General features: G+C 45.6%; 1 protein-coding gene across 1 annotated transcript in view; it reads left to right on the top strand.

Moving 5' to 3' along the window:
* Positions 1–16,327, top strand: part of LOC133350026 (transforming growth factor-beta-induced protein ig-h3-like) — a 37,727-nt gene extending 21,400 nt beyond the window's left edge. Inside the window, exons 9-15 of the mRNA XM_061563985.1 lie at positions 702–839; positions 2,354–2,502; positions 5,100–5,236; positions 6,677–6,807; positions 8,613–8,743; positions 11,497–11,599; positions 12,508–16,327. Coding sequence (XP_061419969.1) covers positions 702–839; positions 2,354–2,502; positions 5,100–5,236; positions 6,677–6,807; positions 8,613–8,743; positions 11,497–11,599; positions 12,508–12,704 — 986 coding nt within the window. The 3' untranslated portion in view covers positions 12,705–16,327. The remainder of the gene's footprint in view (positions 1–701; positions 840–2,353; positions 2,503–5,099; positions 5,237–6,676; positions 6,808–8,612; positions 8,744–11,496; positions 11,600–12,507) is intronic.
* Positions 16,328–17,241: the final 914 nt, after the last annotated feature.

The following is a 17,241-nucleotide window of genomic DNA, read 5'->3' as shown; positions in this document are numbered from 1 at the left end:
AATGACGTTGTGTAGAGCAAACGCACAGTAATTCAATTGTCAGTCATAAAGCCATTATTTTGTCTTGACAGTTGGTGGACTGCGGATAAATGCCACCTTCAAATATCTATTTTGGACAGCGCAAAGTTATACAGTACATGGTTTGGAGTTTGTAGCCCCAGGTCGCACACAGGAGATATGATTTGTAATTCATTTGGACAGGAGAGCGACGGATATTTAACTTTCAATTTCCAAAAATTGGTGAACTTTCTTGGAGAAATTACCCCGGGCCGGTTAAGAGAGTGAACTGTCAATTCCCACACAAAATTGCCTCGGAGTAAAACGCTGCCAAATCAGTCTCCTATATACGCACCCTATAATTAGTGTATAAATAGTGACTTAAGACTAAACAGTTTCAAATCTAATTTCTTAACGTTTTTTTCCGCCTCTTGCTAAATTGTTTATCTTTCAACTTACAAATCAATTCCAGAAGTTTTCTGCACTTTTCCAAATCTTTCTAAAACCGCGCTTGATAATACGTAGCACAGACTGAAATAATACCGGGGGGGATAAACGCCTGCACAGACTGTTTTTGCAAAGCATGCAGGACTTTATTTTTCAACGTGTTTTTTTCCGTCTCCCGAGGATGACGATAATGCACACGGAGTACGACGTACGAGTAAAATGTGTTTACAATCAAGTTTGTGTGATTACTCTTTCAGCCAAGACCGCAATAGAGCTCACACAGACCGAGGATCTATCCAAGTTCTCCAACATGTTTTCTGAAGAGGGCCTCCAGGCTTCCCTGAGGCCCAACGTGGCCTACACGCTCCTCGCGCCAAACAACGAGGCCTTCACCGGTAAACAGGGCCTTCAACTGCATCCTCCCCTACTAAGAACAATAATAATCATAATTGCAATGTTTTACATGCAAATATTTCCGGAATTGGACGCAATGTTCAATTGAGTATGGAGCCAGAGCTCAAAGTCCCTCGTAAGCCAGCTGAATAGGTTAGAGTCTGAGCGAGTGAGAGCCTGGACAGGCGAGAGTCTGAACGCGTGAGAGCCTGAACCAGGTGTGAGCCTGAACGGGTAAGGGCCTGGACAGGTGAGAGCCTGGAAGGGTGAGGGCCTGAACCAGGTGTGAGCCTGTACGAGTGAGGGCCTGGACAGGCGAGAGTCTGAACGCGTCAGAACCTGAACCAGGTGTGAGCCTGAACGGGTAAGGGCGTAGACAGGCGAGATTCGGAACAGCTGAAAGCCTGAACAGGTGAGGGCCTGAACAGGTGAGAGCCTGGACAGGTGAGGGTCTGAACAGGTGAGAGCCTGGACAGGTGAGGGCCTGAACAGGTGAGAGCCTGGACAGGTGAAGGCCTGGACAGATGGCAGCCTTAATAATTGAGCCTTGAGCTGCTACTTCCAGTTGGCTACTGCATCGAGGCTGTGTTTGTGCAGTGGGAGGGAGTTCCAGATGGCCTCGCTCACTGCGTTCCGTAACCCCATTGAATGACTGATTAGTCCCTATTACACAAAATCAAACAAGCAGCTCTAACGAGACTGCTTCACCTGAAATGTTTTGGCAAAATAAACTGAGTGAATGTAAAATGAGCTCATTTATTAACAATAATTAAATAATTTCATTTATAATAATCAGCTGATCAGTCATTTAAACAGAACACACACCCCTGTTGTAAGGGACACATGGTAATTACATAAGGAGTGGCCTGTTGCTATTATCTCTCTCAGTTTATTTGCTGGCATATTTATCATAATTTTTAAGGTGATGAGCGATGCTGTCATGGTGTAACAGTTAGTGCACTGGTCTTTCAATCCAGATGTCGCAGGTTCAATCTCCCAGTGCGGTACTGGAAACAACGGTACAATAATCTTAAAATTTGTCTACCCAAATGAGTGCACCACGGCTAGTCTGTGGCATGTGACGGGGGTAATGACCTGTTCTAAACCTTCTGGCCAGCATGGAAGGGAATGCTAAATACCCTCTAGAGAAGTGTTCTTCGCAAATTTTCAGTGGGGGGCCACTGTCACCCACAAGACATCATCAGTGTGAGGACCCCCACACATTTGAAACCACTGTGCTTCAACAGCACAATGATGGGGGATGTTTTCACATTTGTGCATTGTCGGGGGTTGCAAGTCAGGGGCCGCACTAAACGCCACCGAGCCCGTCAGTGGCCCGCAGGCCTTGCAATGAAGAACACTGCAGTAGGGGGTTACCTCTAATTCGCAGGGCCGCACCTTTACCGTCTAGACTTATTAGGGCCATTAGAGCGGCCACACAGTGGTAGACGTTTGCAGCCCTTAATGTTCGCGACAGGACGACCTTCCCCCCTTTTAAAACGGTTTCGCTCTACAGACAACACCATGGAGGAGATGTCCACGAACACCCGTGACATTCTGCTCAACCACGTCATCAAGAATCAGCAATCGCTCTATCAGCTGTACGGTGGACAGACGCTGGACACCCTGGGTGGGCGGAAACTGCGCGTGTTCGTCTACCCGACCGTAAGTGGACGAGCACGTGGTAAGGAGGCCACCACTTTAACCCGTACTTTATGAGCTGCATGTCTTAGGGTTCAACGTACAGGACATTCAAACGGATGGGCAAATCTTCTATACTGGTTTCGTGTTTGGTACTTGCAAGGTTGGGCTTAGAATGGAGCAAGACAGTAATGGAGAATAGAGCTGGGCTATTTCGATTATTTAAGTGATCGGTTACTGTACTCAATCGATAATAAGTTTGATTGCTGGACTAAGCCGAGAACTAAAATAATAACTGGGAAAATGATCAGGCGTGTCATACTGGGCGTGGCTTATAGCGGGTTCCTGCCTTCAGAAGGCAGGGCGTAGGGGCTGGTTCGATTAATTTAATGCAAAAAAAAATGATTGTCGAGTAAAATTTGGAGTTGATCAATCGACGCATTCGGCTAATTATCCCAGCTCTGAATGACGGTGTCGACTGGAAGGAGAGGTTGCGATGGGTGGGTCCGATGGGCGGGGCACATGGGCAGAGCAGAGGAAGGTTTGATGACTGAGACCAGGCACTGAAGTATTACCCAGAGGTCAGTAGCCGAGGGGGTGGCCCGTAGCCAGATCGTGGGACACTTTGAGAGCATCGCTTGCGGGAGGTCGGGTGCCGACTGCGTAGCACATGTGGATTCTGGCAGAGGGAATACATGGCAGCGGCACCAAGAGCATTGGCCATGATGACCGCTCTAAATGTACCTTAAACTACCAGCATTGCTGTTATGCATCCATAGTTTCAATAAAATAAAATTACTTAAGTATCCTGACCGGTTGTCTCTAGTCAGTTACGTTTTCTAACCCAGCTGATCAGTGTGTGTCAGTGAGTCATAAATACACGTTTATCTGATGGTAAAAAGTTTTATTCAGTTTCTATTAACATTAAGTGTTTGTGTTTTCGCTCAGTGTCTGTTCTACTCAATTATAAAATATATAATTCCATGAGAAAAAATCATTGCGGACAATGCGTTATTAGTTCTGTGTTGGTACCTCTTTAAGAGGCACTGTAAGCTCAAGTAGCAGATTGCTCGATTTGCTTCCCATGGTCTGAAATTCCCTTTCCCCGGCCATCCCTGCCGTCAACTTTCCTGTGCCTGTGCAAGTCGGAGACTCAAGACATTCCGTTTGTGTCCGCTGTGACTCATTGTCTCTTCCTGTCTGTAACACGCCCACTGTTCTGTACATCACCTTGACATACGGATGCATTTAGACGCTTTATAGACCCACGTTGTGTTGAATTGTTTAATCGGCGCTGTGCTGTAGGTGTGGCGTCCATTGTGTTGAGCTTCTGTCCACACTCCGGGAACATTAAACAGCACACGGGCGTTCTCGCGTAAAGAGCCAGTGCGTTAATTCTTCACGTCTTGGCTTTAATCCCAACAGGAGATTCACTTCCCGTCGACGGGCAATCCTCATAAATGTAAAATAATCTTCCGTCGCAAGGGCTGTAGGCATTTGCAATTGAGATGTATGTGCCTCAGTGGGTCAATTAATAAAAGAGAAAAAAAAATCCTAAAATAAATCATCTGAAAAATAGAGCCTGTCTCAGAAAACTACGCTGTTTTACAGAAAAAAATCATTAAACCAACACTCGAATTATCTGACTTCCTCCACCAAACTGGAACTTTTCCAGACATTGTTCTGTGCCGAACAGATGCTGGGACTGAGCTCCAACCTCCGCATGCAGCGAACTCACAACCCCCACGCAGGGCTGGATTAAGTTTGATGGGGGTCCGGGGCTATTCTATTTTTTGGGGGTTCTCTTCATGTATTCGATGCCTCCCCTTCACTCTTTCAACTGCCACCGTCACCCAATGCCAAACACTGCACTGTTATTCACCTCTGTAATTTAAATGGGATATTTTAATTGTAACATTTATTAAAATGTTAAACAAACAAGACGTGTTTTTTTTTTCGTATCGGCAGTTAAGTGGTAGTAATACACTTAGCGATGCTATGGCTTCAATGACCAAATTACCTTTAGGATTTATCCCAGTGCCACGGCACTGCGTTTTGACCAGGGCTTACATTTTGCAGGAACATTTTCGGGGACACCCCAACCCCTCCCTCTCCCAACAGCTCAGTCCAAGACAGCTCCAGCAGAAATTGAGCCCTTGTTTTGAGTTTTATAAAAAGCTGTTCATTTTGGCGAAGGATGGAGCTCTCGAAATCCGGGGCCCCAGCCTGCGGCTCGCGAAGAGCCCGCGCCCAAGCCGGGTGCACGCCGGAGCGATCAGCCGCGCAGTCGAACGATGCTCAAAATCATGCGGCTTAACCGTCGCCTGCAACTGCCATGTCTCCTACATCTGATCGAGCAGTTCCACAACAACGTATTCAGGATTGTAACAACAGGTCATCGGTCGCAAAATGTGCACGCCACGCGGTCAAACGCGAACTGCCAAGCGGATCGACGGTTGAAAGCAAAGTCTGTCTCCGCTGTCACCAACCAGCAGCAGAGACGTCCACGCGTGCAAGCGATTCAGTTGCACGCGACCAAATTGCGCGACCAACCGATCGCTCGCTCGGGTGTGGGCCCCGGCTTTAACCCCCTCCTCCCCCCCCCCGCTATCTCCGCCCAGGCGATCTGCATTGAGAACGCGTGCCTGGAGTCCCAGGAGCACACCGGGCGGCGCGGGGCCGTGTTCGTCATCAGAAATGTCCTGCGCACGCCGAGCAAGAGTATCATGGACAGCCTGGAGAGCAGCCAGCACTTCAGGTCGCAGAGCGCAAACAAAACACGGAGCAAAATCAGAGATTGGGGGGAGGGGAGCCGACGGTCGGTCTGTCGGGAGGCCGTAGCTGGCCCTCGAGTCTACACGTCACTTCCTACGGCCCATCATTCCATTTCATATGGCCCGCTCCCGCATGGGGGCTACCACTTCAAATGGACCGCACATAGGGTTTCTTGCTCCTGTGAGATTCACGAAACCCGGGGACGTTTTATGGGGACAAGAGTACCTCGCAATAAAGTAAATGGGACGAACTACAAATAAAGCCATTGTCTCAAGCGGTGTAACGTTACGCAAACGATGAAACCATTTATAGATTTCCCACGACGGCTACCTCAAAAAGAGGACGATGCTGGGAAAATCAGGACAGGAGGCGACCCTATCCGCAAACGATATGTATTCGTCACTGCAAAGATCTTAGCGGCACTGATTGGGTACTGGATGTGAATATTTTCAGCCTAGAAATCCTGTTTCTAATTTGAACGCATTCAGTCGCTTGCTTCACTGCTCAGTCGACACACATGTTACTTTGTATATTGTTATTGCATAACGCTAAAGTGTGTGTTAATGTTAATGCATAGCCCGCCAAAGGTATTTGAAAGTCCTTTTCAGCCCCCATTAAGGAAAAGGTTCCCCACCGGTACGATAAATGAATGTGAAACCCAATGAAACAAATGTCTCATATCGTGTAGAAAACTACTTGGGCTATGTCTCAGGACTTTCCGACATGAGCTTCAAAGTTTGCAACTGAAAGTCTTTGAAATCATGGTCCATCACTCCATCAAAGCACTCCCATAACAATCCCCCCCCCCCCACCCCTCGTTTTCCAATACATTGTCGTGGGTCAGAGTTGTTCTTCGACCCGAAGATTTATCGATAAAGTTATTTTAGTTTTCCTTTTAGTTTTTCTTGATGACGTACACGCACGTCGTCGGAACGTGAAAGGGTTCAATGATATTAGACGTCTGAGCTACCCAGCTATCTCTAGGAGAAATCAACTATTCTTCCCTAGTAACTCGTTCTGAGTACTGCAAGTTGAGCAGCAGGGAGCTCAACTGGGGTTGGACGGAAAGAGCTCGAGCCACGGACCTGCCCTTGCACAGAGAAACTGGAGAATGTGTACAATGATCTTGATTTGAAGCTTTCGTGACTGCAGTAATTCATACTTTTTGGTTATTTCGGTAAAGTCACGTAGGTAGAAATAAAATAAATATAACCTCTTGCCACGGCAGCTCTCTCGCCAACTTCAGCAATTTTTTCTTGCTGTGGTTGTCCCACCTGATGAAGATTGCTTCTGTTGCAATCGAAATGTCGTGATTTGTTTTATTTTATTTTACTTCTAACTACATGACTTTACCGAAAGAGCCAAAGAGTAATGTGTAGAATAATTAAAATGAGTACAACAACGATGTTTTTGTTGGGTGCAGCATTCTGGTGGAGCTCATAAAGGCGGCCGGCCTGAAGCAGCAGCTTTCCCGATCGGGGACTTTCACGATCTTCGCCCCGACGAACGAAGCGTTCGCATCGATGACCGAGCTGGAGATCGAAGCGCTGAAGGGTAAGGCAGCCCCTCGCACCTCACCTGTGTGCAGGGCCGGATTAACGCAGCGGCTTTCGGGGCCACAGCCCAGGGTGGTTGAAATGAATTCTATAGTGGCGCATGATACATCCCACAGTGGTGTATTTTGAAAATGAAAGCCACAGCATCACTTTGTGTAATACTACCAGTTATGGGCAAAAATAAAAATAGCTTTCTTCATTGTAAATTAGATTTAGTTTTACTTTTCGTATATTTAGAACTGAAATAACCAAGGAAAATAACAGTGATGGTGAATGAGTAAAGGAGGGGATTGAATTTATAGATGGGCTCCTTAAAACACAGCCCCCGTCAACCAAATCGGGCTCTGCTAGTTGGTAATCAGCCTTCATAAACCAGGTGCACACACCTCTGCATAGGTCATAGGAAGTTTTTGCTGTAATGTAAAGCTATAGCATTTGCAAACTCTTGCTTTGATAACTCTCAGTTAGAGAGATGTCCAGGAGAAAGGGGATAGGAGTTGGCTACGTGTTTGGAGTTTATTTTTTTCCCAAGACCATTGAGAGGCTTATAATGGTTAAAATCAATTGCCTTATTTCCACCCCCCCCCCCTTCCCCACAGCTGTCTCTTGGCAAGTGAGATTCGTAAATAAGTGTTCTGGCTTGCAAAGGCATACACATTGTGGTTAATATTTCAGAATGAAAACCAACACCACAAGCTGCTACGGCTGATGATAATTCTGGGCTGTCGACCAAAAAAACCTCACATTGCTATAAAAAGACCAGAGCAATTTTGTTTTTAAACCTAAATAATCAAGACTACGGAACCCCCAATTGCCACATCTATGACTACATTCTCTGTCTTGTGTTAGGTCTGATTATGGAGGCGATTATTTCCCAATGTGCATTCTGAAGGGAGACCACAAGTTTGATGTGTGGCCTCGGTACTGGCTTTTCTAAAGGTGGCCAAGAGGACAGAGCAAGCCTCATTAATGCTCGGAAACATCCAATGCAATTGTTTCCACAGGCTGATCAGTTAGATGAAGTGTTGGTGCGTGTCTCAGTTGGGGCGAACAAGTTGCAATCGTTCCAATATATATTTGTTTCGTTTCTTGAAACGAAGCTTCATGAAAACTACCATTGTTAAAGTCGTAGCTCGAAAATAACATAAAACATATTACTGCTTAGCAAGGGTGCTCTCCACAAATTGTCTCAATATACAACCACATGGCTCCATGTGTTCTCTGCGTATAGCGCACGACTCAATGCATCAGCAAGTTCCCCTGCCGCTTGTTAAATTGCCCTGAGAGAAGAAGAAGAATTGGCCACAGTTTCTCCCATTTGCAGAGATTGCAGCTGGGCATCACCAAAAAAACAAATCCATTGCAAAGCTGGATCTACACAAACATCATAGGAGCACCGTTCCAACACAAGCAACATACCCCTGCCATTGCTCTGGTAGAGGGAAGAAAAAGAGCAACTTCTGATAGAAGCACACTTTGATATAAGCGCAAACTTGAACTTGCTCCCCAGGGAGTGTGTGAATGACCAGCCTTATGGCTCACATCAGCACCGGCAGAAGTGACGGATGCTCCGGATATGAAACTGCCTCCCCTCAACACATTGTCGGCGAGAACACCGATTCTAGTCTTCAAGGCCTTCAAATGTCGAGTGCACACATGGACATCTCCTAACTTCACCGCACGCCTTGAACCAATGATTCTGCCGATTAGATGTACTAATGTGTGATATGGCTATTGTTCACAATTGCACCAAATAAATAAATAAATAAACGCCTCATTGTCTGCTTTCTTCCCCGATCGCAGCTGACCCAGACCTCCTGGAGAACATCCTCAAGTTCCACATGCTCAATGAGGTCGTCGTGAGTGGCGGCATCGCCAACAGGGTGACCAACTTCCTGACGACACGTCTCGGAGGTTCCTTAGAGGCCACGACGGTCAGAATGTGCACCTCCACCTCCACCGCCACCTCCACCTCCACCGCACCGCCACCACCACCTCCACCTCCACCGCCACCTCCACCACCACCTCCACCGCCACCTCCACCTCCACCGCACCGCCACCACCACCTCCACCACCACCGCCACCTCCACCTCCACCGCACCGCCACCGCCACCGCCACCACCACACAATCATGCAGACTGCGGTCATCCTCGCAAGCAGCGACTTTTTAATAATTTTCGATTTAAAGCTTTCGTGACTGCAGGATTCATCTTCTTGGTCCTTTCGGTAAAGTCACGTAGGATGGAAATAATAAAATAATACAAATAAACCATAATAAAATATATGTATTATGGTTTATTTTTATTATTTTATTATTTTTTATAACTATCGAACAAAGACGGTCACCGCATCGCTCGCTCTCAGATGCCCCTTCTGCGGCCGTCTGGAACGCTCTTCCTTCTGATGGTAGGAAGCCGCTGGAGCTATGCACTTTAAAAGCGCGGGAAGAACATGCAAACTTGATAAATACAGACGTCAGGATTGGGATCGAACCCATGGCCTCCTTTATACCAGGCGAGGTAGTTAACATCTCACCACTGCGGCACCCTTCTCGGAGCATATCACAGTAGGACAAAGAATTTTAGATTTGAAGCTTTCGTGACTGCAAGGATTCATACTCTTAGTTCTTTCGGTAAAGTCACGTAGGTAAAAAATGAGGTCGTCACCTGAAGACGGAAGCTTGTGTTGCCTCCGAAACGTTTATTTTTATTAATTTTTATTTCATTTTTTACCTACGTGACTTTACCGAAAGAACTAAGAGTAGGACAAAGGATGTTGCCGCAGTGTTCTGTGTAGGTAACGTAGCCCGGCAGCCGCCTACAACACCTGCCTCATGCATGGTGGGTCCAAGTGCTATGCAGGCTCAAACCAGCTTAGCTTCTTTGGAGATTTGACGAGATCCGGTGCAACGGGGTGATGTGGTCATACGCCACCTCCGATAATAATAATAATTTATGCCTTGATGTTGGAATTTACGATGTTCTATTGAATCGGTGATTGCCTTATCTTGTGCGATGTAAACATTGTGGCCGTTTTTGTGTCATCGGGCATGCGTTTACATCGGCGCTATTCGCCCATCGGACCAATTCACACAAAACCATTCCGCCTTGCCGTATATCTCAGGGCTTGCGACGTAAAGTGGATAAATTCGCCGCCGTAACAATCCTGTACTGCACGAGCTGCATCCCGCTGCAGCTGTTTCGAAATGTCCAGCGGAGTATCCGGAGCCTGTTTACCTTGGAAACCCAGCACAAGTGCCCTACGTGAACTCCAAACTCAAGCTGACGCTGCCGGGGGTCTCTGGGGGGATATTTTTCAGCTGTGACTTAATCGTCCTGTGAACAACGGTGACGAAAAGGGCTCACGCCAGCGCCCGTGCCGTGAAACCGCCAACATATGATGCTTTTGTCATTGTTGTTATAATTCATATTTACTTTCCCCGTTTTATTCCGAGTTTAATTATCGTTCGTTCACATGCGTGTAAATATTTCGTTGGCCATTTCATTTCATTCCACAAATGTGTTTATTTTCACTGCTGTTATGGCATACCTTTAACATTCTACAGGTATTAGCCCCGGCGAATTTGTATTATAGACCTGGGTGAAGTACTCTTCTGGAATTTATGACGACATTTAAAAAATTCCAAAGCAAGCAAATAAAAAAAATCCACGGGGCTATTAAATGAGTAGGTGCAAGGAGGGGCACTGGTGAGTCAGAGGGGACGTAAAGTTACAGCCCTTTCACATTGCACTGCTGGCTGAAGGCTTCCCCATGTTTAAAGTCAGTCACGGAGATGTATTGGCCATCCTCACCCACGCTGGTCAGTGAGTGCCGAATTGGTGAAGGAGAGACGCCAGTTCCAATCGTACTCTTTGGTTCTTTCGGTAAAGTCACGTAGGTAGAAAAATAAAATATATCACGACCTTTCGGGCGCAACACAAGCGTCCGTCATCAGGTGGGAAAGGATTTGAGCATATTTGAATATTGTAATTACGGCCTTGGTTTAATTAAATCGCACCCTGTGCAGGTACGAGGTCGATTATTACATTGCAGGATTACGAGAGGTGGCGACATCAGTGTATTGACCGTGGCCGATGGTGATGTTAAACAAATTTCCCCCCTTCCACTCCGCTGTGGAAATCATATCACAATCCAGGGTCATAATTCAAATGAAAGCATTCGCTATTTTACCTGATGTTGTGGTAGTGACCGGAAGCACCTCCAGTGGCCACTGGAGTGGCACGAGCCAATCACATTCAGCCTATAGGGACCGTAAAATGTCAATTCTTACACACGATTTGATAAATATATCATGAGCTTCATGATCAATATGAATGTATTCATTGATGTATCGTTCCACCATTACAGATTAGGTGGACCATGTTGATAAAAAAATTCTCGTATAGAGATCTAGACAATTACATTTATTACATACTTAGAAAACACCCAGGTTAGTTCGGGGTCGTCACCACTGTTTTAAATTCAGTTTATGCCACCGACAACAATGGCAAAAAAAAACCTGTTGTGAGTGTTTCACGTTCAATCGTGATTACCGTGAATTTGTTTAACGACTGCTTGTTTAGAACCATCTGTTTGTGTACACGCCTAGAGTGGACCGGGTTCCTCTGATCGTTGGCCATGCATCAAATGCGAATTTATGTTGACTCTGGTTTTGCACATTCCACAGAAAAACGGGCACTGCATGATCAACGGGAAAGAGCTGGATGACACGGATCAGATGGCGACAAACGGAGTGATCCACTCCATCAACACCTTCTTCAGGCCCAAAGGTGACGTCGTAAACCCTCCTTACACCCAAAGTGCTTCCGAGTGCCAAGCCCATGCTGTTTAATGGCTCGAGAAAGCGACGAATGGTCAAGTTGCAGCCCTGAGATGCCTGGCCAGCATGGCAGAGGTGACCAAATGCGTTCTCAAAGGTCTGTCTATCTCGTTCCCTCGTGCGGAGCTGCTCCCACTGAGCGATTACAGTGCTTGATACAGCTATCGTGCTGGGACGGTTCCACCTGAAGACGGAAGCTTGTGTTGCTTCCGAAACGTCGTGATTTTTATTTTATTTTTATTTTACTTTTATTAATTTAAATTTTTTACCTACGTGACTTTACCGAAGAAACCTAAGAATATGAATCCTTGCAGTCACGAAAGCTTAAAATTTAGGATTACAGTGCTGTGCGTTCACATTCTGTTGATTTTTTTAAATCATTTATATTAAGTTCGCGTGCTTGCTTGCTTGCGCGCTTACGACCGTGCAAATCTTTCGGTCGTTTTTTAACCCACTTCCCGTGATCCAATCGAGCTGACATTTTACACACATACTCGTTGTGCGTGACAATGCATTTTCGTGAAAAAATTTTTTCAAAATGTTACACTCTTTAGGGAAAATAATTTAAATATTTAATTACCAATTGTTTAATGCTGCCAGACAATCATCTGACCCATAGGTGGCAGCCATCTCAAGCCAGAGGACGAGAGGACTCTAGCCGCCCCGATGCCACGCATATAAAGGATTTATAGTGAAAAACTTTATTTTTACGGGTTAATTATTTTTTTTAAAGCTCGGCGCAGTTTCGCACAACGAGCACACTCGACGTGCCCGACAGCGGGTTTGGCGAAAACCTTCACCGGGGTCAAAACTAAGACCGCGATCTTTCCGCTCGGCGCTTCCGTTTATCGTTCGCAGAGGTCAGTGGCGTGTCCTTCAACTACGTGCACGGCATGGTGAAGGTGACTAAAATCACCAGGACCTTCCAGAGTTACACCGTCACGACCAGCAAGGGCAAGAGCAACTCGAAGCGCTCGGCTCTGCGACTGGCCAAGGCTCCCAAGAAGAAGCCAGCGGAGAAGAGCCCCCGCGCCAAGTCAAACAGCAAGCAATAGAGAACGCACTCCGACGAATTTGGCCGGTCTTGTCAAGTAACAAAAAATGTCTCTTTTGGGGCGGGGGGGGGGGTTATTGTGTGGGTACGCGAGCATGTTTGTGTGCGTGCGCAAGATATGGTAATTTGTTGGAACGGAAACTGTTTGGCCCGGGTTCAGCTTGCGTTCACGTCGTCGTCGTCGACATCATCTCGTGCCAGTTTTGCTCAAAGGGACCTGCCTCTGATGAATCTGATGCGTGAAAGGTAGGAGGGTAAAGACGCAGCCCTGCAAATTCTTACTCGTGCAACTGCTGGTTTGAAGGACCCTCCGCTAGAGAGAGATGTAGAGATCCCCTCTCGAGGATATTTGGCCTACGTTCCCACGCTCTACTTAACTCGTACATAAACATGATCAAACGTTCACTCTTAAATCTAAGCACAGGGCTGTCAGTCCCATGGTAAGTGTTTATAGAAAATATCAAAACAATTATTGACTTAGAGGAAGATTAATTGTAACAAAAAGCATACGGCAACACACTTTTAAATCTCTTTTTTGTTTTTCAACTCGTAAATGACACGCGGGTTCTGAGGGATGGACTTTTCAGTGCCCTACGTGGATAGATGACCAGCATCGGAGGCAGCGGCTGCAAAGGCGAGCGGGACCGCAGGACCACGTCACTTTGTCTTGAAATAAACAAACAAGCTTCGGTGCTCTACAATGCCAAGAAAAGTGAATTAACGATGCCACCGCAGACGCAATGGCCCACCGCCCATACCCTGCAGCACAAAGCGTAACGTCGAAGGCGGCATGTGGGAGTGCAGACTGACCACCAGTGGCACATTCGCGTGCCAGGGACAAGTATGTCCGTAGGACAACCACTGTTGACTAAGGCCACAGCGTGGTACACGTGTAGTGTTGTGAACCCTGGAGGGATGGTCAGCTGACTCAACCCCCTGCATCTAGCGCTGAGCTATCTGGCCAGATTGGTGCTGCGGGGTCTCCTAAGCATGACACTTTATTGCAACTTTAAATCCTGATTAGCCGTAAACAAACACGATAGCCGCTTATATCACTTGTTTTCCAGGCAAAATAATATGCACATTAGTGTTAGGTTCTTGGCTTACGCTATCAGATTTTCAAACCGACCTCGACCTATCCACTTGATGCCCACACCATTTCACGCAACCCGTGCATTAGCACGTTAAGCTACGTACGTTGCGAACGAAATTCAAATGTACGTACGTACATAAAATTGTCGCCATTCTGTCTCAGACCGGCAGCTTCTCCCAAAGTACCTGGGAGGGGTCATCGATCCCCTGTCGGATGAGGGCCTCAAGCTGTGTGGGTCATCGGCGTGATTTAACCGTTCCTCGCTACGCGAGTCAGTGCGGATTGGTGAAGGCAGGCGGCATAGACGTGGGTGCATATCAGGCAGAGAAGACCATTTGATTTTGTCCGCACTGCCCGCTGCTGTCAAACACGGATATCCTCGCAGCGCAATGCCGACCTGTAACTACGTGGCCGTCACCCACCCAAAGCAATGCTCGCAGGAGGACCCACGAGAGATGACAACAACACGCTAGGTGGTGCTTTACGGCAGTTTCTACTTTGAATGTGACGAGTGCTCCATTCGTGGTAATACGCCTTTGTCAATTTCCCGGTCTGGTCACTTTTAACGAGATTTAATGCGTTGCTCTTGGGCTTTAGAAACTGTAATAGTTAAACCGTATACGCATCGAAAATGATAAATTGGGTGGTGTGATTACAGCTGGTTTTGATTAGTTATCTGTATTCACAGTGAATTCACTGCCGTACGTAAATTCAAAGAGTGCCGTTAGCTAATATATTCAGATCTGAAAGTATGAGTTAAACAAGGAAAAGAAAATGCGCAAATAAAATAACAGTACCTGTCTTGGTATTGCAAGGTGTAAATGGGAAACGGTTGTTATGACGGCAGTCAATGTCTCAGGACTTGGGTAATATTGTAAGATAACTATTATGCATGAATGGAAAATATAGTGGGAAGTTGGTAAGCCAGACAGAGCCATGACTAACGCCGCATAATCTCTTAAGTTCCAAGATAAAATCGCGGTGTAATTCATTCCAACGGTCAAAAGTAACAGTCTGACTGTGGCCTGATGAAGCTAGTTGTAATTACTGGCGAAACGTCGTACTCGGAGTGTAAATGTTGTGGCTTTGCTCTCCAACACACCAGCGTGCTGTACTCGTGACGAATTGGCACGTTCTGTAAACTCGACAATCCTTACTAATTGGCTGTGTCGGGTGGTGGCGGGTTTAACGACACATTATACTTTTACACGAGCTTACCCAAAAAAAGACTTTATTATGAACAGTAATAGTCTTTGGTAGACCAAGTGTATTTAACTCTTGTGCATGCAACAACTAAACCTGAACATGTTAATAGTTTTACTATATATGCCTCCTCTTAGACGTGTATCATTGGCATCTTTTTCGTGTGTTGAAATTGCTTCTTTACATATTCATTGCCGTAGTTTCGTGTGTGTTTTTGTAGAAACAATTTTAGAAGCCTCTTGTGTGTCTTTAAGAATTGTGTTGAGCAGATATGATAGAAATTATATATGCACATACATATGCAGTAAAATAAGGTTCGTAACCATCGCGAAGTAAGACATTAAAATTGACATAGTTTATAATCATAGCTGTTTAGACGTTGGATGTAATAGGCGGTATGCTCATACAATTGTAGAGTGATTGACTATTAAGGCAAAGATAATTCCACATATTTCTTCACGTGCAGTAGCATTACCTGTTCAGCTAATAATGTGAGACAATCAGCATTCCACCAATACTTGAAAACAACATGAACATTCTAACAGTGTCACATCAAGGTGGTATCAACTGGGACCGATTTAAATGATCATAGTGAGGTTCTAATGAACAATGAGTTCCATCGTGTTGGTATTATCGATCTCTTGAACGGCTATGCACTTCCATCGAGTAAAATAAGTAGAACTCATCTTATCCTATTGTGGGTTATTCACAAATTTACTCCGGTTTATCCGTACGAAAACAAAGCGCACAATTGCGGATAATCAGATGCATTTTCCGTGGAGCTTCTCTTAGCCGTGAAAATGTGGTCATTCCACAAAGCAGGACGGGAATAACTACAGATCATAGGAACGATAGGGCCGCAGATAATATGAGTTTCGGTAGACCCTACAGCGCCAATTTATAATAGGAGTTGTGGGTAATAGGGTCGCAGATAAGAGTTAAACTGTACAGCATAATAATGGCATGTAATGTACTAACTCGTAAAGGACATTGTTTTACGCAGCTATTTCACAGTACAGATGTATTGCAGTTAATAACAATGTTTTGTTTTTCACAGCATGTTGGTATGTTTCATATTCCCTGCCAAACACGTCAATCTTTTTCCTTTTCACATTGTGGCCACAATTCATGTGTTGTTAAATTTTCCAGTGAGCATATATACACAGCACAGATGTTTTGCAATACCACTTTAAAACGATGCTTGAACCTATTACATAAAGTGTGTTCACGTACAGTTCAATTGACACCGTGCACAAATATAATCTCTCATCTCACTATGATCCGCCAAATTGTCTCTGCTCCAGCAATAAAGGCCTCCTTCTTACAAAGCCTGCAGTCAAACTTGTCTATATGTAAAGTTAAACTTGTTTCGTACCGTACGTAGCAAGCTGTGCTAATCGGAGGCGCAGGGGGAAGGACAACAAACTAAACACACGCAAAAAAACATAATTCCATAGGAGGTCGCTCCTTCTCGGCTTCTGCTCCTGTTGTCTGGAATTGTCTGCCTGATGAACTTCGTGGCGTTGAGACTCTGCCCTTGTTCAGGTCAAGACTTGAGAGACACACTTCTTTTCATGTGCATTGAACGTTTATTTCAAAAAATGCCCCCCCCCCCACCTATCTGGGAGAAACGGTTCCATTTGAATGTAAATTCTACAGGATTGTATTGTATACCGTACACTGCATATCAGCTTAGCGCAATAGGTCAGTGGATCGCACACTCGAGTTTGAATAGACCAGAACAAAAATTCGATTGCCAGCCACAGATATCATCAGTGGTGAGTGATATGTGAACCAATCCTGGTTGACCCCCTTCACCAGCCCGCACTGACCAGCGTGGTGAAGTATAGTCAAACAAACTCCCATGACTAACATGGTGTGAGGTGGCTTTCATTCAGCAGTGGGTTGATGGAAATATATAAATTCAAGATGTACAAATATAATCTGTACTATTAGTGCATGTGCTGACAGTTTTTATCAAGTCAAATTTCGATCCGTGCAATTGTTCTGATTGGAATCAAATTTGAAGTCAAACTGTTTCTGCACAGCATACTAAGTACAGTACTGTGACGATATCACATGTATCCCTCTATTCAAGACTGAAACAGGAGGATGTATCCATAACGCTAACTGCCGCCTGATGATGCTGGTTGTGATTACCCGCGAAACGTCGTACTCGAATTGTAAATGTTGTGGGTTTACTCTCCAACACACCAGTGTGCTGAACTAGTAACGAATTGGC

This window comes from Lethenteron reissneri, chromosome 32, assembly GCF_015708825.2.
Source record: "Lethenteron reissneri isolate LAM-NWPU_2019-01 chromosome 32, ASM1570882v1, whole genome shotgun sequence".
NCBI classification, from domain to species: Eukaryota; Metazoa; Chordata; class Hyperoartia; order Petromyzontiformes; family Petromyzontidae; genus Lethenteron; species Lethenteron reissneri.
The sequence above is the reverse complement of the archived record's forward strand: the minus strand, read 5'-3'. Positions and strand labels throughout refer to the sequence as shown.